General features: G+C 42.8%; 1 protein-coding gene across 7 annotated transcripts in view; it reads right to left on the bottom strand.

Annotated features, from left to right (window-relative positions):
* LOC132394512 (uncharacterized) overlaps positions 1–21,498 on the bottom strand; it is a 49,120-nt gene extending 27,622 nt beyond the window's left edge. For 2 of the 7 annotated variants that reach the window (XR_009512345.1, XR_009512346.1), the window contains exon 1: positions 20,781–21,498. Coding sequence is in view for 3 of the 7 variants with exons in the window: in XM_059970775.1 (XP_059826758.1) it covers positions 20,781–21,066 (286 nt within the window). In the remaining 4 variants the exon portion in view is untranslated. Of the gene's footprint in view, positions 1–1,854; positions 3,979–11,950; positions 12,043–20,780 lie in introns of those variants that run through there. The other 5 variants (XM_059970776.1, XM_059970775.1, XM_059970772.1 and 2 more) reach the window with 5 other exon arrangements.
* Between the last annotated feature and the right edge of the window lie 3,948 nt (positions 21,499–25,446).

The raw sequence follows: 25,446 nt of genomic DNA, 5'->3' as shown, positions 1-25,446 counted from the left end.
CCCCCTCCCACCCCCGTGTTTGCTCAGCAGAAGACGAGCCACATTGTGTTTAACTGCAGACATGGTCTTAGGGTCTTGGACTCTATTTGTGTGATGCTATTTTACAGATGTCTTATATCTGCTATACAGAGGCATGCAAAAGTTTGGGCACCCCTGGTCAAAATTTCTGTTACTGTGAATAGTTAAGTGAGTAGTAGATGAACTGATCTCCAAGAGTCATAAAGTTAAAGATGAAGCATTCTTTTCAACATTTTAAGCAAGATTAGTGTATTATTTTTGTTTTCTACAATTTTAGAGTGGGGAAAAAAGGGAAGGAGTACCATGCATAAGTTTGGGCACCCCAAAAGATTTGAGCTCTCGGATAACTTTTACCAAGGTCTCAGGCCTTCATTAGCTTGTTAGGGCTGTGACTTGTTCACAGTCATCATTAGGAAATGACAGGTGATGCAAATTTCAAAGCTTTATAAATAACCTGACTCCTCAAACCTTGTCCCAACAATCAGCAGCCATGGGATCCTGTAAGCAGCTTCCTAGCACTCTGAAAATTAAAATAATTAATGCCCACAAAGCAAGAGAAGGTTATAAGAAGATAGCAAAGTGTTTTCAGGTAACCGTTTCCTCAGTTTGTAATGTAATTAAGAAATGGCAGTTAACAGGAACGGTGGAGGTCAAATTAAGGTCTGGAAGACCAAGAAAATTTTTCGAGAGCACTGCTTGTAGGATTGCTAGAAAGGCAAATCAAAACCCCCGTTTGACTGCAAAAGACCTTCAGGAAGATTTAGCAGACTCTGGAGTGGTGGTGCCCTGTTCTACCGTGCAGCGACACCTGCACAAATATGACCTTCATGGAAGAGTCATCAGAAGAAAACCTTTTCTGCAAAGTCACCACAAAATTCAGCATCAGAAATTTGAAAAGGAACATCTAAACAAGCCTGATGCATTTTGGAAACAAGTCCTGTGGATTGATGAAGATAAAATAGAACTTGTTGGCCTAATGAGCAAAGGTATGTTTGGAGAAAAAAGGGTGCAGAATTTAATGTAAAGAACACCTCTCCAACCGTTAAGCACGGGGGTGGATCAATCATGCTTTGGGCTTGTGTTGCAGCCAGTGGCACAGGGAACATTTCACTGGTAGAGGGAAGAATAAATTCAATTAAATTCCAGCAAATTCTGGAAGCAAACCACACCGTCTGTAAAAAAGCTGAAGGTGAAAAGATTATCCTGCTTCTACAACAGGATAATGATCCCAAACACACATCAAAATCCACAATGGACTCCCTCAAGAGGCGCAAGCTGAAGGTTTTGCCATGGCCCTCACAGTCCCCCAACCCAACATCATCAAAAATCTGTTGATAGATCTCAAAACAGCTGTGCATGCAAGATGGCCCAAGAATCTCACGGAACTAGAAGCCTTTTGCAAGGAAGAATGGGCGAAAATCCCCAGAACAAAAATTGAAAGACTCTTAGCTGGCCACAAAAAGCGTTTACAAGCTGTGATACTTGCCAAAGGGGGTGTTACTAAGTACTGACCATGCAGGGTGCCCAAACTTTTGCTTCAGGCCCTTTCCTTTTTTTGTTATTTTTAAACTGTAAAAGATGGAAATAAAAAAGTAATCTTGCTTAAAATATTAAAGAAATGTTAAGAAATGCAGAGACAACAGCCGCCAGAGATAGGAATGGACATCACAGCAGAGCCAGCTAAATCAGCCCAACCCTCGCCTCCAGTGCTGACATTCGGGCTTTCCAGTCAACCTGGGTCAGCGTTTAAATTGTTCAAGCACTGAGCAGTGGCTCACTGTAAGACCCGGATCCCAGTACTTGGTCCACACAGCTCAAAGCTGTTCTCCATCTCACCAAATCAGCTCAGCACTTGGAGCGATCCAAACCTGCACCCGGGTTTGGTGAACGGGCACTGACTCCTCTCCAAATCGTTCACTCCAACAGCAACAGTGATACAAACTCTGTCTGTGACCCTGTCTCGAACACGTTGCCCCTTGGCTCTGCAATGCACCCGCACGGCCCATCCTTCGAATCAGCCACCTCTGCTTACTTCTTTAATGTTTGCGGTGACAGTTGACCCCAATTTATTTCAGTAAAGATGTAATTAGTGATGCCTTTAGTCATATTTCTTGCCACCTGAAATACCAGTAGAGTCAATAATATAGAACCATAAAAATCTACAGCATATTACAGGCCCTTCAGCCAACAACGTTATGCCAACCATGTAACCAACTCTAGAAACTGCCCAGAATTTCCTTAGCACATACCCCTCCATTTTTCTAAGCTCCATGTACCTATCTAAGAGTCTCTTAAAAGGCCCAATTGTATCCGCTTCCACCACTGTCGTCAGCAGTGGGTTCCACTCACCCACCAATCTCTATCTAAGAATTTACCCCTGACATCCCCCTTGTGCCTAATTCCAAGCACCTTAAAACTATGCCCTGTCATAATAGCTATTTCAGGCCTCGGAAAAAGCCTCTGACTATCCACATGATCAATTCCTCTCATCATCTTATACACCTCTATCAAGTCATCTCTCATCCTCCATCACTCCAAGGAGAAAAGGCCAAGTTTACTCAACCTCTACAACCACCCTTTGTCTTCTGTGGACAAGCCATTTCTGGATCGACAAAGTGAGGTCTCCTTGGATCCCATGCCTCTTTACTTTCTGAATAAGCCTTGCATGGGAAATCATATAAAATGCCTTGCTGGAATCCATATGCACTATATCCACTGCTTTACCTTTATCAAAGTTTTATCTTACATCCTCAACTCAATCAGGTTCATAAGGCACGACCTGCCCTTGATAAAGCTATGCTGACTATCCCTAATCAAATTATGTCTCTCCAAATGCTCATAAATCCTGCTTCTCAGCATCTTCTCCAACAACTTGTCTACCACAGAAGTAAGGCTCACTGGTCTATAATTTCCTGGGTAATCTCTACTCTCTTGTTGAGCAAGGCAACAACATTCGCAACCCTTCAACCTCCAGTACGTCTCCTGTCCCTATTGATGACACAAAGATCAATGCCAGAGGCTTAGCAATCTCCTCCCTCTCTTCCCATAGTAGCCTGGGGTGTTTCTCATTCAGTCCCGGTGACTTATCTAACTTCATGCTTTTCAAATGCTCCAGTACATCCTCTTTCTTAATGTTTATATGCTCAAGCCTTTCAGACTGCTGTAAGTCATCCCCACAATTGCCAAGGTCTTTATCCTGATGAATACTGAAGCAATGTATTCATTAAATATCACTGTTACCTCTTTTGACTTTTCTCTTCTTCTTTACTAGATCTTCTACATCCTTTGTACATCATGGTTCTTTCATCCTACCATCCTTTCCCTGCCTCAATGGAACATACCCATGCAGAATGCCATGTAAATGTTCCCTGAACATTTGCCACATTTCTGCCACGCATTTCCGAGAACATCTGCTCCCAATTTATTTCTGCAAATCCCTGCCGAATAGCTTCATAGTCCCCCTACCGCAATTAAATGTTTTCCCAAATTGTCTGATCCTATCCCCTCCAGCACTATGATAAAGGAGATAGGGTTGTGATCACTACCTCCAAAATGCTCTCCCACTGAGAGATCTGACACCTGACCAGGTTAATTTCCCAATAACAGATCAAGTACAGCCTCTCCTCCAGTTGGTTTATCTATATATTGCGTCAAGAACCCTTCCTGAACACACCTAACAAGCTCCACCCCATCCTCTTGCTCTAAGGAGAAGCCAGTTAATATCAGGAAAGTTAAAATCACCCATCACAACAACCCTATTACTATCGCACTGTTCCAGAATCTGCCTCCCTATCTGCTCCTCAATGTCTCTATTACCATTGGGGGTCTATAAAAATACCCAGTAGAGTTATTGCCCCTTTCCTGATTGACTTCCAGCCGCAATGACCCAGTAGACAATCCCTCATTGACATGCTCCTTTTCTACTGCTGAGATAATATTCCTGATTGGCAATGCCACTCCCCCATCCCTTCTGCCTCCCTCCCTGTCCCTTGTGAAATATCTAAAGCCTGGTACTGCCAACAGCCATTCCTGCCCCTGAGACATCCAAGTCTCTGTAATGGCACAAATTCATAAATGATCCCACACACTCTGCTCACAGACTGTTTCTCCCACTCCTATCAGAGAGGAGACCTCATAGCATCCATGCCAGGACCACCAGACACAAAAACAGTTACTTTCCCCGGCAATGAGGCTGATCAACACTTCCACCCACTAACTCCACCACTACTTTATCATTTCCCTTATGTCAGCTTAAATAAAACCGAGTGCTATTTTATGGACATACAATTAATGTATGTATATAAGCTATTTTATGTACACTAATTATATTGATAAGTTTTTAGTATTATTATTATTATTATTATTATTATTATTGTGCTCTTGATCTTTTTGTGCTTCTTTGTGCTGCATCGGATCTGGAGTAACAATTATTTCATGCTCCTTACACCTTTGCACAGGAAATGACATTAAGCAATCTTAAATATTGACACTCAGGGCAACCAGGGATGATCGTAAAGAGGTGTTTAAAATCATGAGGGCAGAAATAAGGTGAAGGCACTCAGACAATTTCCCAGGGTGGGAGACCTGAAAATTAGAGAGTTCAGAGGGAAAAATTTAATAGGAACTTTTTCCAGAGGGTGAGTTGGGCCAGAAGGCCTGTTTCTGTGCTGTTCGACACAATCCACAGCCAGCTTGTCCACACCGATCACCACCCAGCCTCTACCTTTCCCCCAACTCAATCTGTCTGCCAATCAACCACACATCAACCAGTTCCACCAATCTCCTGCCAGGTTTTGTCCCACCCCTTCCCTTCATCTCTTTTTACTGGCCATGCCCCCTCAATCTTTTGGTGCAGATCAAGAGTCCCAACCTAAAAGGACAAATGCCCATTTCCCTCCACAGATGTCACCGAACTTAGTAAGCTAGCTTTTCCAGCTGATCATTTTGTAGTTGCTGAATATTTAACCGCTGCATTTTTTAAACTTACAGCTGACGTATTATTTGATGTCCAGTTAGTCATTCATGTGCTATTTCAGTTCCAGTTTACTCATTTCTTGTCTATTATTCATCGTATTTGTACCTGCAGTTCCTCATACTGGTTCCAGTGGTATTGCCCCAGAAACCTGTTGGTACTTGTACAACTATTTCCACATTCCAACTATTTAAGTCTACTGTCATTTGTTTAAGCAGGGCAACACTGAGAGGATCGTGTTTTTTGATTTTTCTTGTGCCTTCAATACCAAACAGCCCTCATGCTGGGTGGGGGGAAGCTCCAATCAATGCAGGTTGGTACTTACATTGTATCCTGGATAATGGACTACCTGACTGGCAGATCACAGTTTGTGCGGCTTCAGAGCTGTGTCAGACACGGCTATCAGCAGCACTGGGGGCCCCATAGGAGACTGTATTGGCTACCTTCCTGTATACTCTGAATAGCTGGGACTTAAGATAAAACATAGAGTCACATCATCTGTAGAAATTCTCTGATAACTTAACAATAGTTGGTGTATAAAGAGAGAAAAGGAGGATGAATACAGGGTTCTGGTGAAGAACTTTGTGAATAGTGCAGCTCAACATCAGTAAAATGGAATTGGAGATGGAATTTGGGAAGACCAAGCCTGCACTGCTCCTGTTACTATTGATGGTGAGTACGTGGATGTGTTGAGGACCTACAAGTACCTGGATGTGCACCTGAATGACAGGCTTGCGTGGAGCACCAACACAGAGGCCATGTAGAGTCACCTCTACTTCCTGAGGAAACTGAGAACCTTTGAAGTATGCAGGCCTCTCCTTCACATTTTCTACCAGTCTGTTGTCGCCAGTACAATCTTCTATGTGGTGTGTGTTACAGCAATGGCTGCAATACAGGTGATGCCAAAAGGCTCAATAAACTGATTAGAAAGGTTGGCTCTGTTATAGGAATCAAAGTGGACACACTGAAGGCTGTGGTAGATCAAGGGACCTTCCAGAAAATCCTGACAATTCTGGACAATGTTTCCCACCCTCTGCATGCCACCTTGGCTGAACAGAGGAGTATTTTTCAGTAACAGACTGAAACAACTGTGCTGCTCCAAACGGCAAAATATGAGATCATTCTTACCCTTGGTAATGAGTCAACCTATAGCTGGGGAAGTGATCTGGTAATCTTTGACTTGAAAATCTTAAACATCTTATTTTTATTCTTTCCTACTTCTCTTCTAATATTTGTATACCTTTGCAGCTACAATGTTACAGTGACACTGTGATTTCCTTTGATATCAATGAAGTATCTATCTACTATTTCCTTGACTGTATGACACAGCACCTCCAAGTATATTTTTAGCTGTTGGTTTTCTATCTCCTACTGGATCACCTTCTGCTCTCTTCTGTTCGTTCACATTTCTTCTGAAGCTCAGCTTGTGATACTGATGCCTTTTTAAAGTATTTTATTTCTACCTTTCTTTGTCATTTTGCTTTACTCTGACTTTCCATTGCTATTATCTGCCATCCCTGACCAAGCAGAGTAATGATCAAGAACATATTGTTAAAGAACAGACACAATGCTGAAGGAACTCAGCGGGTCGGACAGCATCTGTGGATGTGAATAAACAGTTGTTTCAGGCTGAGACCTTTCATCAGGACTGGAAAGGCAGGGAGAGGGCAGAAGGCAGGATAAGAAGGACCACTCCCTTCCTTTCCAGGAATAGGAGACAAGAATTGACTGCAGCTTCACTTAACATCCTCCAGCTTGTGCTCCTTCCCCTTCCTTTTTTTCTGACTTCTTCTCCACTTGTTTTTCAGCCCTGATCATGGGTTTTAGTCCAAAACATTGGCCACTTTATTCCTCTCTGTAGATGCTCACCAACCTCCTAAATCCCTCCAGCATTTTGTGTGTAGTCATCTGGATTTCCAGCATCTGCAGAATCTTTTGTGTTTATATTATTCAAGAATACCTTCCCAAGCATTAGATTAATTACTAACCTGCCATCTTGTCATATATGCATCAGTCTTGTTCCCTTAGTTAGCTCATAACCAAAGTATGAATTTAATTGGCTTGTCATATTGTTCAACCCCATTTTTAATTTCCCCGTTTCTGACTACAAGAAACATTCATTCTCCTTCTCACATCGTTTTCCTCTTCACATATTTATAGGAGAGTTTGAAGTCAGTGCAAGATCATTCATAAACTTGAATCAGGACTACGTTCTCTTCATTCCAAATATGCCATTAGATTTGATCAGAATATGTCAAGACACCAAAGCATTCCGTCAGTGATGGGTTTCAAAGGATATTGTACTGGACTGATGGTGGAACAAAGGTGTTTTAATGCTTTGTTGGGTGGGAATGAGCTTCAGAGTCTTTTTCCCACCCACAACCACCAACCCCACCCCCCCCCACCACACACACACACACACACACACACACACATACACACACACACACACACACACACACACACATACACACACACACACACACACACACACACACAAAAACTTCGGGGAATTCTATCATGGACATGAAACCCCACTCTGGTTCTCTGCCTGCTCTTGACCTTCTCATCTCTAATTAGTAATGAGACATCACCAACACTCCTCTCTCTGTCTGCACTGCCCTCCACTCTCTCTTCATCAGTCAACTATACCTCTTCTCACCCTATCTCCTGTAAAAATGCCATTCCCTTTTCTCAGGTTCTTGCCTCCTCTGCATCTGTTCCCAGGATGAAGCTTTCCATTCCAGGATATGAGAGTTGTCCTCCTTCTTTGAAGAAAAGTGTTTTCCTCCTTCCCTCTACCATTAGTACTGCCCTCATTACCTCCATTCCTCCATTTCCTGGACATCTCCACTCACAGTATCTTCCTGCTCTCTTAACAGTGATAGATTTCCTCTTGTCCTTACCTACCACCCCATCACCTTGCACATCCAAGACATCTTCTGCCATCTCCAAAGGGATCCCACCACTAAACGTATCTTTACCACAACCGCGGCCCCCACTTTCCACAGGGATTGCTCCCACTGCAATTCCCTTGTCCACTCATCCCTTCTCATTAATTAACTTATTATTATTTAATTATCTAAGGTTTTATATTGCAATATTTCTTCACTATTCTTGGTGCGGCTGTAATGAAACCCAAATTCCCTCGGGATCAATAAAGTATGTCTTTCTGTCTGCCTGTCTGTCTAATCTCCCACCAAGCATTTATCCCTGCAACAGGCCAAAGTGCTACAGCTGCCCACATACCTGCTCCCTTGCCTCCATTCCAGGCTCCAAACGCTCCTTCCAGGTGAGGCAACACTTCACCTGTGAATCTGCTGGAGTCGTCTATTATGTCTGGTGCTCCCGACACAGCCTCCTCTACTTTGGTAAGACCCATTGTAAACTGGGGGATCAGTTCATTAAACACACCCACATCATCCGCCATAGGCGGGACCTTCCAGTGGCCAAACACTTTAATTTCAGTTTCCATTCCCATTCTGAGTGTTGGTCCATGGCCTCCACTTGTCACCCTGAGGGCAGAGGAGCACATGCCTGAGCCTCTAACTCACTAGCATGAATATCGATTTCTCCTTCCACTGAACAAATTTCGATAAGACCATCGGATACAAGAGCAGACCAAGCCATTTGGCCCATCGAGTCTGTTCTGCCACTCAATCATGGGCTGATCCAATTCTTCCAGTCATCCCTCCTCCCTTGACTTCTCCCCTTCCCCTAGCTAATCAAAAACCTATCTATCGTTGCCTTAAATACACCCAATAGCTTGGCCTCCACAGCTGTTCGTGGCAACAAATTCCACAGATTTACCACCCTCTGACTAAAGTAACTTCTCCGCATCTCTGTTCTAAATGGATGTCCTTCACTCCTGAAGTCATGCCCTCTTGTCCTAGAATCCCCTACTGTGGGAAATAACTTTGCCATATCTAATCTGTTCAGGCCTTTTAACATAGGGAATGTTTCTACGAGATCCTCCCCCATTCTCCTGAACTCCAGGGAATACAGCCCGAGAGCTGCCAGACATTACTCATACGGTAACACTTTCATTCCTGGAATCATCCTTGTGAATCTTCTCTGAACCCTCTCTAATATCAGCATATCCTTTCCAAAATAAGAAACCCAAAACTGCACATATTACACCAAGTGTGGTCTCACAAGTTCCTTTTAGAGCCACAGCATCACATCCCTGCTCTTATGTTTGATATCCCTAGAAATGAATGCCAACATTGCATTCACCTTCTTCGACACTGACTCAAACTGGAGGTTAACCTTTAGGGTATCCTTCACAAGGACTCACAAGGCCCTTTGCATTTCTGCATTTTGAATTCTCTCCCAATCTAAATAATAGTCTTCTATCAAAGTGCATGACTATATGCTTTCCAACATTGTATTTCATTTTCCACTTCTTTGCCCATTCCCCTAAACTGTCTTAAGTCCCTCTGCAGGCTCTCTGTTTTCCTCAACACAACACATTCCTCCACCTACATTCTGGCTAAATACAGAAATACATGCCATAGACCAAATCATCGACACACATTGTAAAAAGCAGTGGTCCCAACACTGACCCCTGTGGAGCTCCACTGGTAACCGGCAGCCAGCCAAAATAGGTTCCCTTTATTCCCACTATCTGTTTCTGCTGATCAGCCAATGCTGCACTCAAGCTAATAACTTCCCTGTAATTCCATCGACTCTTGTCTAAGTAGCCTCATGTGCAGCACCTTGTCAAAGGCTTTCTGAAAATCCAAGTACATCACCTCTACCGCATCTTCTTTGTCTACCTGCTTGTAATTTCCTCAAAAAACTGCAGTAGGTTGGTCAGGCAGGATTTTCCTTTCAGGAAACCATACTGGCTTTGGCCTATCTTGTCCTGTGACTCCAGGCTCTCCGTAATCTCATCCCTAGCAATTGACTCCAACAACTTCCCAACCACTGATGTCAGGCTAACACGTCTATAGTTTCCTTTCTGCTGCGTCCCACCCTTCTTAAATAGTGAAGTAACATTTGTAATTTTCCAGTCATCCGGCACAATGCCAGAATCTATCAATTCTTGAAAGATCATTGTTAATGGCTCTGCAGTCTCTCCACCAAATTTCTTGGTGTTCACCTGGTGGAGAATTTCACCTGGTCCCTCAACACCAGCTCCATAGCAAAGAAAGCCCAGCAGCGTCTCTACTTTCTGTGAAGGCTGAGGAAAGTCCATCTCCCACCCCCCATCCTCATCACATTCTGCAGGGGTTGTACTGAGAGCATCCTGAGCAGCTGCATCACTGCCTGGTTCGGAAATTGCACCATCTCGGATCACAAGACCCTGCAGCGGATAGTGAGGTTAGCTGAGAAGATCATTGGGGTCTCTCTTCCTACCATCACAGACATTTACACTACACACTGTATACACAAAGCAAACAGCATTATGAAGGACCCCATGCAGCCCTCATACAAACTCTTCTCCCTCCTGCCATCTGGGAAAAGGCACTGAAGCATTCAGGCTCTCACGACCAGACTATGTAATAGTTTCTTCCCCCAAGCTATCAGACTCCTTAATACCCAGAGCCTGGACTGACACCTTACTGCCCTATTGTCCTGTTTATTATTTATTGTAATGCTTGCACTGTTTTGTGCACTTTATGCAGTCCTGGGTAGGTCTATGGTCTAGTGTAGTTTTTTTCTGTGTGTTGCTTTTTACGTAGTTCAGTCTAGTTTTCATACTGTGTCAGGGTCCTGAAAAACTTTGTCTCATTTTTACTATGTACTGCATCAGCAGTTATGGTTGAAATGACAATAAAAGTGACTTGACTTGAGATACTTCCTTCAGAACCTGAGGGTGCAGTCCCTCAGGTCCAGGAGATTTATCCACCCTCAGACCATTAAGTTTCCTGAGCACCTTCTCAGTTGTAATTTTCACTGCACGAACTTCACCTCCCCGACACTCTTGAACGTCTGCGATGCCGCGGATGTCTTCCACTGTGAAGACTGATGCAAAATACGCATTCAGTTCCACTGCCATCTCTGCATCTTTCATTATAATATCTCCAACATCATTTTCTATTGGTTATATAGCTAACCTCAACTCTCTTTTAACCTTTATATACTTAAAAAAGGTTTTAGTATCTTCTTTGATATTAGTCGCCAGCTTCCTCTCATAATTCATCTTTTCCTTCCTTATGACCTTCTTAGTTTCCTTCTACAAGTTTTTAAAAGCTTACCAATCCTCTATCTTCCCACTAGATCTGACTTCCTTGTATGCCTTCTCTTCTGCTTTTACTTTGGCTCTGACTTCACTTGTCAGCCACAGTAGTTTCCTTCTTCCATTCGAAAAAGTCTTCTTATTTGGAATATATCTGTCTTGCACTTCCCTCATTTCTCACAGAAACTACAGCCATCGCTGTTCTGCTGTCCTTCCTGCTAGTATCGCCCTCCAGTCAACTTTGGCCAGGTCCCCTCTCATGCCATTGCAATTTCCTTTATTCCACTGAAATACCGACACATTGGAATTTAGTTTCTCCTTCTCAAATTTCAAACTGAACTCAGTCATATTGTGATCACTTTTCTCTGAAGGTTTCTTAACCTTATACTCTCTTATCACTTCTAGATCATTGCACAACACGCAATCCAGCTCAGCCAGTCCCCTAGAGGGCTCAGCACCAAGCTGGTCCTAAAAGCCATCCCTTAGCAGGGGTCAGCAACCTTTACCGCTGAAAGAGCCACTTGGACCCGTTTCCCACAGAAAAGTAAACACTGGGAGCCGCAAAACCCGTTTGACATTTAAAATGAAATAACACTGCATACAACGTTTTGTTTTGCCTTTATGCTATGTATAAACAAACTATAATGTGTTGCATTTATGAAATTGATGAACTCCTGCAGAGAAAACGAAATTACATTTCTGCATGCAACAAAAACATTTTGAACTCCGAAAAAGAGACGTTGGGTTGAAGGTTACTTTTAAGTAAAATACTCAACGTCTATTTGAGTCCTTCTTGTATTTATGAAAAACGCCAAACTTAAATTTGCCGCCAGCAGCAAACCAAAAATAACGTCAGCCAGCTGTCAACCTGAAAAATAAAAGGACTATTTCACTGAACAATGAAAACATATGAATATACGTAAAATAATAGGCAATTAAAATATTTATCATACTTGTTCAGGTTGACTCACACCTGACAATGCAGTCGTATTCAGTAGGGATGGATCGATGCTTAGGGTAGTGACCGGGAAGGATAATGTGTTTTTTTCCTCTCTGAACTCACAGAAGCGTTTCCCAAACGATGTTTGCATTGCGATGATTGCAGAATGTAAATACTCCGAATTTATCATGTCGTGACCTTGTTTGAACTCTCTCAAATTGGGGAAGTGAGACAAAGTGCCTTTCTGTAAATCTCTGGCAAGCAACGTCAACTTGCGCTCGAATGCCAAAACATCCTCCAACATGTGCAGGGCTGTACGTCCTTACCCCGTTGAAGAGCTGTGTTCAGCGTGTTCAGGTGCGCTGTCATGTCTACCATGAAGTGTAGCTTTTCCAGCCACTCTGGCTGTTCCAGCTCAGGAAAGGTGAGCCCTTTGCTGCCCAGGAAAGTTTTCACTTCTTCCAGACACGCGACAAAGCGTTTCAGCACCTCCCCTCTGGACAGCCAGCGATAAAAACAAGTTGCAGCGGCATGCTACACGCAGTCAGTAAACTGCAGTCAAAGATAGCTTTATTCGAACTAAACAGCCTTGCTTTTAAGCCTCCCTCAACCCGCCCCCCCATGGGCGCGGATGCTCCAAAAGACACGTACTCACAAACCCCCGTAGGCTATCTCCCTTAGCCTGAACGCTGGCTAATTGTGAGCCGGTTCGGATGTGTCAGAAAATGGGTCGCCACAACGTCTTATTTAGATTGTACAAGATCACCATAATCTTCAAATTTAGATTTACATTTCAAAAACTAACAAACTAACATAAAATACATTTTAATTAAATACTGACCATGTAGCGGTGTGCTACACGCAGCGCTAAAATTACGACACGGAGTCGGTAATTGCAGTCGAAGGAAAAAACTTTATTCGAAATCTTCAGCCTCACTTTTAAGCCTCCCTCAACCTGCCCCCCCCCCCCATGGCGCAGAGGCTCCAAAGCTCTGTGCTCGCAAACCCCCGTAGGCTATCTAATTGTGAGTCGGTTCGGATGTGCCAGGAAAAGGGTCGCCACAACCAATTATTTCCCAAAGCAACAGGGAGCCGCAGCACAGACGTAAAAGAGCCACATGTGGCTCCGGAGCCGCGGGTTGCCGACCCCCGCCTTAGACATTCTATAAATTCTTTCTCTTGAGGTGCAGCACTGGCCTGGTTTTCCCAGTCTACTTTCATGTTAAAATCTCCAATGATTATCATGACATTGCCCTTTTGTCATGCCTTTTCTATCTCCTGCAGTAATTTGTAATCCACTTCCCTGCTGCTGTTTTACGTATACAACTGCCATTAGGGTATCTTGCCATTTCTTAACTCAACCCATGGAGACTCTACATCTTCCGATCCTGTCATCCCTTTCTAATGATTTAATATTATTTTGTATACACAGGGCCATACCACCAACTCAGCCTACTAACCTATATACTGTATATACTTGGACATTCAGCTCCCAATGGCAGCCATCCTTTAGCTAAGTTTCAGAGATGACCACAATGTCATATTTGCCACTCTGTAGCTGAACTTCAAGATCATCCACTTTATTTCTAATGCTGCATGCATTCCAATAACAGTCAGTCCAGTATTTGTTGTTTTTTGTTTTAACTGCACTATGCTTCAATTGCCCTGTAACTCATCCCACTGGATGTGATTATGCCTCATCTCCTGCATGTCCTTTCTACCATCTCTATTGCTTACTATCTTTGATTTATTTCTGTTTTCCCCTTCCTCAGCCTTATCACTCTGGTTCCCGTCCCCTAGCAAATTAGTTTAAAACCCTCCCTAACAGCTCTATTATACCTGCCTGCCAGGATATTGGACACTTTTGGGTTCAGGTGTAACCTGTCCTTTATGTACAGGTTGTACCTCTCCCAGAAGATGCCCCAATGATTCAGGAACGTAAAGCCCTGCCCCGTACACCAGTCTCTCAGCCACGCATCAATATGGCTGATCATACTATTCTTGTGCTTGTTAGCACGTGGCACAAGCAGCAATTCTGAAATTACTACCTTGGAGGTCCTGCTTTTCAGCTTCCTACCGATCTCCCTGAATTCTCTCTTCAGGACCCCTATTCCTCACTCTGACCTTTCACTTCTTCACTCCTTTCCTTTCTCACATTATCTTCTCCAGTCTTCAACCTTTCCTGTCTCCCAGCTTCACCTATCTCCTTCCATCTAACATCTTTCTCTTTCCCCACCATTTTATTCTGGCATCTTCCCCTTTCTTCTCAGTCCTCAAGAAGGGTCTTGGCCTGAAACATCACCTGTTTATTCATTTTCATAGATGCAACCTGGCCTGCTGAGTTCCATCTGCATTCTGTGTGTGTTGCTTTGGATTTCCAAAATCTGCATATTTCTCATATTTGTCTTCTTCAGTTGTCCATTGGAACCCGATGACATTGTCCACTCCTTTAACAGTGAGATCTTTGATGACGATACAGTCCTATCTTAGGCCCACAAGTTCTTTTGCAGGTGGGACATGTATAATATGTGTGGTGGTGGTAGTGATGGCAACCATGGCTGCATTTCTCCTGGCTCTCTTGTGCCATCTTCTGGTTGTTCTTTCCATCTCCCGAATATGAACCCCCTCCCTACACAGCTGTCACCAAGTGTTGCGGTCAGCAGCAACATCCTCCAGGTCCTCAGGTCTGATCTTGCACTTCCTTAAAGCATTCTTCATCTGATCCTTATAGCGCTTCTTCCGCCCTCCAGCTGAGCGTCCACCATGATGTAGCTGGCCGTATAACACTCTGCGGGGTAGCCGACATGGGGGCATACTTATCACGTGCCCCAGCCACTGCAACTGACGACTGACAGTCATCAGATTTGCAGCTGACAAATCGTATCTACTATTTGTGTAGCAGATACAAAAGCCTGAAAGCACATCTCACCCTGCTCAAGGACAATTTCTTTCCGCTGTCATAAGACTTTTGAAAGCAAAACTTCACACTATTTAAAAAATGTCTTTCCTCATCAGTTAATCTGAGTCAGCCCCACCCCTATGGAATATCTCAGTCAATACACTGCACTGTAAACGCTTTAAACTACTTTTTATAAAGCTACTTACACTGTGAAACGATGGGGCTTTTGATGTTTTTATACAGATTTTACCCCATACTCAACATTAACTTCTAAATTTACTTTATATAAATCTTCATAATTATGGAAATGTCTTTTTTTGTTGTTGTTGCATGATCACCAGTACACCAACAGCAAATTCCTAGCAACACACATGAAATGCTGGATGAATTCTGGAGATACTTATCTCTCACTAAGGCTGTGAGACTGACCCCGTTTGCTTTTTGTCTGTGAACTTTGTAACTGTTTACCCCGTTAAAATGATGAAGTGAATACCAACGCTTTGGGCCTACTCCAGGCTGCTCCAGGGATTTGTATCTAAAGACTCAATTTGGTTCAGAATGTGTTGTTGTTGCTCACTTCTATTGTTTATATGATTTGTTTTGGTGTTTATTTTTCTCTTTCACTGTGGGCACTGGAGGGGTGGTCTTAATTTTTTCAACTGGATTCTTTCAAATTCCTTGCCTTGTGACTGCCTGTAAGCAAACAAAGCTCAATGTTGTATAATTTATACATACTTTCATAATAAATGCTTTGACTTTGACCTGGTAGCGTCAATGGAAATGACGATTCCGGCTGAGACCCTTCATCAGGATTGTTTTGTATTGTTAGCAAATTCCTAACACATGTTAATATTTATGGTGAATAAATCTGCTTCTTGAATGGTTTCTTACTACGACAAAATGGAGTCTCAAACTCACAATTGACCTCATCATGCCCTTTCACCTCACAGTCTCTTTGCTCTGAGCTTTCTGGGGAAATGTAACACTTCATATCTCATTCCGTTGTTGTACATATTCCTTTGTACCACCTCACTGTACTAATGAGGCGGTAGTTCTGTATGACTTGTAAAAGAAAAGTTTTACATGTCCCTCCAATTTAACAAAACAGTCAGGTTCTAGAATTGAACTGAAAACCCCAAACACTACTTCTTTCTCTCTCAGCTGGCACCAATGTGGTTGTGTTTATTTGTTCATGTAAATTGTGTTTTGCTGAGTTGTAATCGATATAAAATTGAAAGAAGCATATTGTTCAAGAGACTGTCTGACTTAAATGTATTTTGTTTTTCTATTAAATCTTTGTTTGGCCACCAAGAGAACCACCATCTGACTGAAGAGTTTATTATTCTGTGTCTATGAGCAACCAGTTTATATTAAAGAATTTGACTGTTTTGAAATTCTATAATTAATTATACATCCTGCAGAGGGCAGTAATACGCCTAGATGCGTCTGAACCGCCGGAAAAAAAGAAGAAAAGGAAGTTCTTTAAGTTTAATTTCAGTTATGTGAACAAAGAAAAAGAGGAAGAAATTTTAGTAACACACACATGTGCTGGTGGAGTGCAGCAGGCCAGGCAGCATCTATAGGAAGAAGCACTGTCGTTTCCGGCCGAGACCCTGCGTCAGGACTAACTGAAAAAATAGATAGTAAGAGATTTGAAAGCAGTGGGGGGAGGGGGAAATCTGAAATGATAGGAGAAGACCGGAGGGGGAGGGATGAAGCTAAGAGCTAGAAAGGTGATTGGGAAAAGGGATACCGAGCTGGAGAAGGAAGAGGATCATGGGACGGGAGGCCTAGGGAGAAAGAAAGGGGGAGAGGAGCACCAGAGGGAGATGGAGAACAGGCAAGGAGCGATTGGGAGAAAAAGGAGGCAGGAAATAAATAAATAAATAAGGGATGGGGTAAGAAGGGGAGGGGGGCATTAACGGAAGTTAGAGAAAGCAATGTTCATGCCATCGGGTTGTAGGCTACCCAGACGCAATATAAGGTGTTGTTCCTCCAACTTGAGTGTGGCTTATCTTGACAGTAGAGGAGGCCATGGATAGACATATCAGAATGGGAATGGCATGTGGAATTAAAATGTGAGAGATACTGGGAGATACTGCTTCCTCTGGCAGACAGAGCAAAACGGTCTCCCAGTCTGCGTCGGATCTCACCAATATATAGAAGGCCGCACTGGAAGCACTGGACGCAGGCTGGGGTAAGCAGTGTGTGTGATGGTTGAGGAGAGGGGATATGCTGGATGGCGAACTGCTGGGGTGCATGCATGAATGTGGTTTGGAACTTGTTGAGGGAAAGAGAGTGGGGAAGGAGTGGGAATTGCTGGGAGGGGGTTGCGTGAGTAATGGCAGACAAGGTGCGGGGGGGGGGGTTGAGGGAAAGAATGTGGAGAAGGAGCGGGTTAGGGATTTGGGATCAGAGGTAGGCAGCTAGGGAGAAATGGATTATGGTGAAGGGAGAAATAAAGAAAATGAGGAGATAGTGAGGGGTGGATGAATGAAAACCGAGACAAAGAGAATAAAAGAATATGAAATGACAGTGGAGAGAGTTCTGAAAGTGAGGAAGATGAACAAGTTCAGAGAGAAGGTGTTGTCATAATTAGGTTTAATGAGAAGGCTCAAGGACACATGAAGAAAATTAACCTGTTTGTGCTAACAACAACTCTGGCAGATAAGATAGGGGAAATAGTATTTGCAATAGTCCATAATGATGGCAACCTATTGGTAAGATGTGTGAATGAGGAACAACTTGAGAAAGCAACTTGAAAAGAGATAGGAAAATGTAAGGTGGAGTATACAGGGAGGGTGGGAGCACGAAATGGTGGTTGTACAGGAGTGATCATGGGTGTACCAATGAGTATAAACATGGAGGAGTTAAAGAGGAATATCAAAGGAGGAAAAGTAATTAATGTTCTAAGACTGAAAACAACAAAGGAGGGAATGAAAAAGGAAAGTGAAATAGTATTGATTGAATTTGAAGAAGAAAGAGTGCCAAGGAAAGTGTTCCTGGGTTTCATAGTTACCCAGTAAGGGTGTATGTCCCAAAGCCATTGAGGTGCTGTAATTGTCAAAGGTTTGGCATAGCTAAAAACTGTAAAAGGCAGAGGAGATGAGCTAGATGTGGGGATGATCATAAATATGGAGAGTGCAAAGCAGGAGTGCAACCAAAATGCTGTAATTGAGGAGCTCATAATGTGGCATATAGTGGGTGTGAGGTTATGAGTCGGGAGAATAAAATTCAAGAAATAAGAGTGAAAAGAAAGATCACTTATGCAGAAGCTGTAAGAATGTCAAGAGAACAGAATAATGCTCCCAATGAATGGAGCAATGGGGATGCAAGAGATGCAGCAAAAAACAAATGACAGGATTTATGTAGACAAAAAGGCTCTATTAACATTCATTGCAGGAGTGATTAATAGTACGGCTGAGGTAAAGTGAAAAAGTGACAAAATTCAGCTGGTGGTCAAAGCAGCAGTAAACCATTTAGGGTTAGTAAGACTGACATGGGAAGAAGTGAGGGAGAACCTCAGTAATCAGTCAAGCCAGGAATGTCATGGGTTGGTTAATACTCATTATGGTGATTCTTTTGCAATGGAATGCAAGGAGCTTGCTGGCCAATAGCCAGGAATTCAAGCACTTTATTAAGGAAATGGTTATAAAACCAGATGTAGTGTGTATCCAGGAAACTTGGTTGAAACCGGCTTTAAAGTTTGTGGTATATGGGTATATAATGATAAGGAAAGATAGATATCTAGGGGGAAGAGGGGGTTGTGCTATGTAAATCAAGCAAGGTAAACCATATGGGGTACTGGAAAAAGGAGATGATTAGGAATACATCGTGGTGGAAATATGGGAGAGAGGGGAAGGAGCGGTTATAATTAACTACTACAATCCATGTAAAAGGTTGGATTTGGACAGCCTATTTAGGATACAAGGACAAAACAGACATAAAGTAGTATGGTGTACAGATTTCAATGCTCACAGCATAATATGGGGGGATCCGATTACAGATTCAAATGGAATGGTAATTAAAGATTTGATGGAAGAAAGGGGTTTGGTATGTATGAATGATGGTAGAGGAACAAGGATAAACACAACAACTGGAACTGAGTCAGTATTAGATATTATGTTAGTGTCTAATGTCTTGGCTGGCATTAGTAACTGTGGAGTTTGGACTGCTTCAGCAGTAGGCAGTGATCACGACACAGTTTTATGTTCAGTGAAAGAGTTGAAGTAAGACCAGGTGGTGGAATCCCAAAGTGGGTGTTTGGAAAAGCAGATTGGGGTAAGTTCTAGAAGTTAAGTGAAGAAGCATTGACAAAGATTGACATTTCTGGAAATATAGATGAATTAAACAGTCAGGTGACTTCAGCAATTATTATGGCAGCAGAAGGATCTATACCCAGGAGGAAAAATAGGATGAATAGAAAACTGGTACCATGGTGGACAGAGTAATGTTGTCAGGCTGTAAAAAACAGAAATAGAGCATTCAGTCTGGTTAAAAGAACCCATAATATGCAGCATTTAATTCAATATAAGAAGACACAGGCAGTGGTGAGAAGAACTATACGTCAAGCTAAAAGGGCAAGTTGGAGGAGTTTTTGCAACAAAATAGGAAGAACAATGCCTGTGGGAGAGGTATGGGGAATGATTAAAGGGATAGGGGGAGATAGAAGGGAATGGAATATCCAGTAATGATATCTGAGGAGGAAACAGCAGTCTCCAGCAGGGATAAGGCTGAGATCATGGCCAAGCCATTTGTAAAGGTACATAGTTCAGAAAATTTGTCTGAAGAAGGGAGAAGGAGAAGGGAAAGAACAATGAGTCAATACCCAGATGTGTTAAACAGAAGGGAAGAAACAGATGATATAATTGATAATCCATTTACTTTGGCAGAAATGGTCAGAGCAATAAAGAGATTGAGACCAACCTCTCCAGGGAAAGATCTGATACACTATGTTATGCTAAAAAATCTAGGAGAAGGAGTGCTCTTGAAGTTACTGCATTTTTATAACAGAGTGTGGGAGGAGGGAAGATTAACAAGTGCATGGAAAGAAGCAGTAGTAATTCCAATAAGGAAACCTGGCAAGGATCCGTCAAAACCCACTAGCTAGGGGCCAATAGCACTAACATCAAATATATGTAAGATAATGGAAAGGACAATAACTGAAAGGTTATCGTATGATCTTGAGAAGGGAGGAATGCTGGCAAGTTATCAGAGTGGTTTTAGGAAGGGAAGGAATTCCATGGATTCAGTGATAAGGTTAGAGACTGAAATAACAAAGGCCCAGGCAAATAAAGAATCAGTAGTTGCAGTGTTTTTTGACATAGAAAAAGCCTATGATATGATGTGGAAGGAAGGATTATTAATGAAACAGCACAGGATGGGGGTTGGGGGAGAGTCTACGAAGTTTTTTTTTGTTTGGTTTGGTGTGGTGTGGTGGAGGAGGAGGAGATCGATGATCATCGAGATCCCGAATGGCGTATGGGGTGACAGCGGATGTGCGTTTGAGAAATTGTGTTTCGTTTGTCACGTGAACAAAGTGAACATCTTTGTCATGTTTGTAATGTACTGTACCGTTAAAAATCTAATGGCCGTGTCATTTATTTATACTCTGTATACTTATGCCTCGGACAACAGACTGCAGCTGCAGTTCCCCAAAAGAAAAAAAGCTTGTCCAGTCAGCAATCTGTTGTGGTGACACCACAGTCTCCGAGCGCGGAAATGGAGACTGTGGCTCTCGGATTCACATCTGAAGCCATTCCCTTACCTTCGGCACCGACCACACCAAGCTGGAGCAGAAGCGAGAAAAGGTGAACGAGTGAAAATATCCGGAGACTGAGAAGCGACATAAACTTCTCAACCCAGGGTTGACGATTCTTGGGTCCGACGCTCAACCGATCCACGTCTCTTCCCGACCGGTCGGTGCCGGATCTGCTCCGGGATACTGACCCCGTTCGTTGGCGGACAGAGAGCAGAGGAGGGTCCGCACACCGGGTCACGGAGCTCCCCAGCGGGCAGTGGAGGAGAGAGATGTGGAGTGAACTCAGAACCATTAGTAAACCGTAAAACTGAACACGGTCAGAACTTCTTCTATTTCCGGCAGCTGAGACGCATCTAGGCGCATTACTGCCTCCGCAGGATATAGAGTTAATTGTAGAATTTCAAAACACTCAAAACTCTCCAGAATAAACCAGTCGCACGAAGAAAATGCATAATAAACTCTTCTATCAGATGGTGGTTCTCTTGGTGGCCTAACAAAGCTTTAATAGAAAAACAAAATACGTTTAAGTCAGACAGCCCCTTGAACAATATGCTCCGGTAAACTTTACATCGATTATACCTCAGCAAGACTTGCTGAACTGTCTCTGGACTACCACAGTCACATAATCCAGTAGGATGTTTTCCTATTATCTTTAAGTAATAGTTTAGCCCACAATGCCCCAACCTAATCTTGTTGATTTCACCTTATCCCTATGATTTAAAGAGGAACAATCTGAGACATTTTTAACTAGTGGGCGCCTAGAAAAGAAATGCCTTCCCTTTAATTTTTCCAATCCTGCCATTCCTTCGCTATACCTTTTTTATCTTGCTTCTCAATTCTGCTCTGCCTAGGGGTATTCTAATTCCTACTTGCCTGCTCTGTAAAGAAGACTTTGCAATGCCACCCCAATTTCATTTTCCTGCCCCCCAGCATGCCCAGGTATCCATGTAAATCTGACTTCACAGCCCACCTTCCCTACTCTAAACAAAACTAAGAGAATCTCAACAACTATGTCAGGACAAGCTTTTGATTTATTCCCTTTTATAGCCTCTAAGGCAGCAGCAGAACCCAAACAGATGATAACTCTGCATGACCGAGAGTCTTCTTTCCACCATAAGACCCAGAGGATTGCTAATAATTCTGTTGCAAAGACAGAAACACCATCTGAAACCCAGTGACCAATCTCAATTCCAAGTTGAGACACGTACGTTCCAAATCCTACCTTACTGCTTTCTGGGTCCACTGAGACATCAGTAAAAATCTTCAGATAAGATCCCTATTTATTATTTATTTATTCATTTACGATCAACACCGTTGAAATTGCTCTGCTTCCTTGAAGCTGAAAAAGGAGGAATAGGTCTACTTCTGGTTCTGGCAAAAGCCGAAAAGGAATAGGTGGCAAGCAAATTTGGTCAGCTATGTCTTCCTCAATCAGTTTCAATTTCACAGCCAAATTATTAACTAATTCTGAAAATGGATAGCTTTTCATTTTACTTTGGCACTCTGACATCTCCTGCAAAGGAAATTTTGATGGACAGCTGTGATTAAAGCCAATTAGTTTTGCCCAATACTGCAGGCCCAACTTAAGTCATCTTAACTGTAGAGGCTCTTCTCCCAACTCCACACACAATGCCGGGACTGATGTTGTTCAGAAAGCTCCACCATAGAGTCTAAGTGCTTTGGACTGCACAGTGTCTAATTTTTCAGGTACTGCCATGGCAGTGGAACCATAAGCAATACAACCATAACCAATAACTGATCTAATCACAGTCAGAACTATTTCAGGTTGATACTTAACTATGGTTAATCTGCCTGCCAGCGAACACGGGCATTTCTTTTCATGACTTTTAATGGAGGTTGGCAGTCCAATTTAAAGGTGCATTACTGCCAGCAACTGGACTGGAGTGTGGTGTGTAGAGTTGGAGAATAAAACCACCACTAGTACAGTAATTTAGCCAATGAAAAAGAAATTACCCCCAAAGCCCATAGATTGTCAATAATGGAAGACAATATTCTGAATTAAATTAAAGTCACATCTATAGCTTAGTAAAGATTTTAAATGAAAACTGTTAACTCCCAAAGCTTGCATTTGTGTGAGGGAATTTAGTGAAAATGTGTCCAACTGCTGGCAGAAAGGAACAGAAAATGTCTATAAAATGATAGGGAGATTGGAAAACAAAGTATTATTAAAACATACCGGCAAGACACTGATATAATTGCTAATGACTTCATCTCCATTCCCATTTTCCTCTTTCACCTCATCTCCTTACCTGCCCATCACCTCCCTCTGGTGTACTTCCCCCCTCCCCTTCTTCAACGGCCTTCTGTCCTCTTCAATCAGATTCCAGTCCTTTAACTCTTTCATCGATTGACTTTACTTCACCAGCTCTTTACTTCACCCCTTCCCCCACCCCTGCGTCACCTCTCACCTACCACCTTGTAGTTCTTCCTCCCCTCACCCAACTTTATTACTCTGACTTCTCATCTCTTTTTCCAGTGCTGATGAAGGGTTTTGGGCTGAAATGATGACTGTTTACCCTTTTCCACAGATGCTGCCTGGTCTGCTGAGCTCCACAGCATTTTGTGTGTATTAAGTAAAAATTACCGACCTTCATCTGTGTGTTGTTTGAATTTCCAGCATCTGCAGATTTCCTCATGTTTAACCTCCATCTGCTGTGAGTTATGGTCAGGAATGTGTTTCTAGAAGAGTGTAAATGTTCTGTTTGATCTACACATGCCCTTAATATTAAGTTGGTAGAGTTGAAGAGCTGGACTGATTAATGATCTCAGAAGGGACCCTTGATTGGCATTTACAGTAGAGGTACACCATTTCTGGGTGTTCTTTTTGATGACCAGCTGAGAAGATCTCAGTGAAACAGTACATGCAGGCAAACCAGGTGGGCCATGGCCGGCTCTCCATTGCCACATCTTTTTTAATGATGCATTAGCCCATTCTGAACCTCCATCTTGTACAGTGTGAGCCTTTTCAGTGTTTGAAAACGATTCTGAGCTGACTTGGCTGGTTTGAGGAGAAGCTTTGTTAAGAAATCACTCCAGGAAAATCCTGATAAATATAGGCAAAGAGGAGATGTAAATAAATTAAGTCTGAGGATTGAAGACTGTTAAGTGCCTTGAACATTCAGTCAAGCTGACAGCCTTTTTCTGAGATCTCAAATATAATCACTATAAAAGATCCCTCTTCTGTACGTTTTCTTTCTTACATTTATTTCTTAGCCATCAGCTCTCTTATCTCAGACATTATACTTGTAATAGTATCCAGAATCAGGTTTAATAACACCAACATATGTCGTGAAATTTGTTAATTTTGCGGCAGCAGTACAATGCAATACATGATAAATATAGAAAATATCTGTCAAGTACTGTAAATATATGTATGTCCATTAAAGAGTTAAGTTAAAATAAGTAGTGCAAAAACCAAAATATAAAAGTAGTGAGGTGGTGTTCATGGGTTCAATGTCCATTGAGAAATTGGATCGCAGAGGGGAAGGAGCTGTTCCTGAATTGTTGAGTGTGTGCCTTCAGGCTTCGGTACCTCCTTCCCGATGGTAACAATGAGAAGAGGGCATGTCCTGGGTGGCGGGGATCCTTAATGATGGATGTCACCTTTTTGAGGCACCACTCCTTGACGATGTCTTGGATACTACAGAGGCTCGACCCATGAAGGAGCTGAGTAATTTTACAATTTTCTGCAACTTACTGTGATCTCGTGCGGTAGCACTCCCCCTCCCCCCCCAACATACTAGATGGTGATGCAGCCTGTCAAAATGCTCTCCAGGATACATCTGCAGTAGTTTTTGAATATTTTAGGTGACAAACCAAATCTCCTCAACCTCCTAATGAAATGCAGTCACTGTCTTGCCTTTTTTATAGCTGCATCAAAAACAGGTTAGGTCCTCACCCAGGAACCTGAAATTGCTCACTCTCTCCACTTCTGACCCCTCTATGAGGATTGTTCATAGCTCTGTAGACAGGCTGGTGCTCCTGTCTGAGGCTTTGCAGAAGAACACGGAACATTGGGAGCTGCAGACTAGATGGTTTCTCTGTAGTAGCAACGTTTGGGTTACTGGACACTAGAATACTATAGCACAGTACAGGCCCTTCAGCCCTCGATGTTGCACCAACTCATATAATCCTTAAAAAAAAGTACTAAACCCACACTACCCCATAACCCCTCTATTTTTCTTTCATCCATGTGCCTGTCCAAGAGGCTCTTAAATACCCCTAATGTTTTAGCCTCCACCACCATCCCTGGCAAGTCTTTCCAGGCACCCACAAACCTCTGTGTAAAAAACTTACCCCTGATGTCTCCCTTAAACTTCCCTCCCTAAACCTTGTCCATATGCCCTCTGGTGTTTGTTATTGGTGCCCTGGGAAACAGGTACTGACTATCCACTCTATCTATGCCTCTCATAATCTTGTAGACCTCTATCAAGTCCCCTCTCATCCTTCTATGGTCCAAAGAGAAAAGTCCCAGCTCTGCTAACCTTGCTTTATATGACTTGTTCTCCAATCCAGGCAACAACCTGCTGAATCTCCTCTGCACCCTCTCCATAGCTTCAACATCCTTCCTATTGAGGTGACCAGAACTGAACACAAAACTCTTAAGTGTGGTCTCACCAGAGATTTGTAGAGTTGCAACATGACCTCTCTA

Source organism: Hypanus sabinus, chromosome 5 (genome assembly GCF_030144855.1).
Source record: "Hypanus sabinus isolate sHypSab1 chromosome 5, sHypSab1.hap1, whole genome shotgun sequence".
NCBI lineage: Eukaryota > Metazoa > Chordata > Chondrichthyes > Myliobatiformes > Dasyatidae > Hypanus > Hypanus sabinus.
Note: the sequence above shows the minus strand (reverse complement) of the source record. Positions and strands in the feature narration are given on the sequence as shown.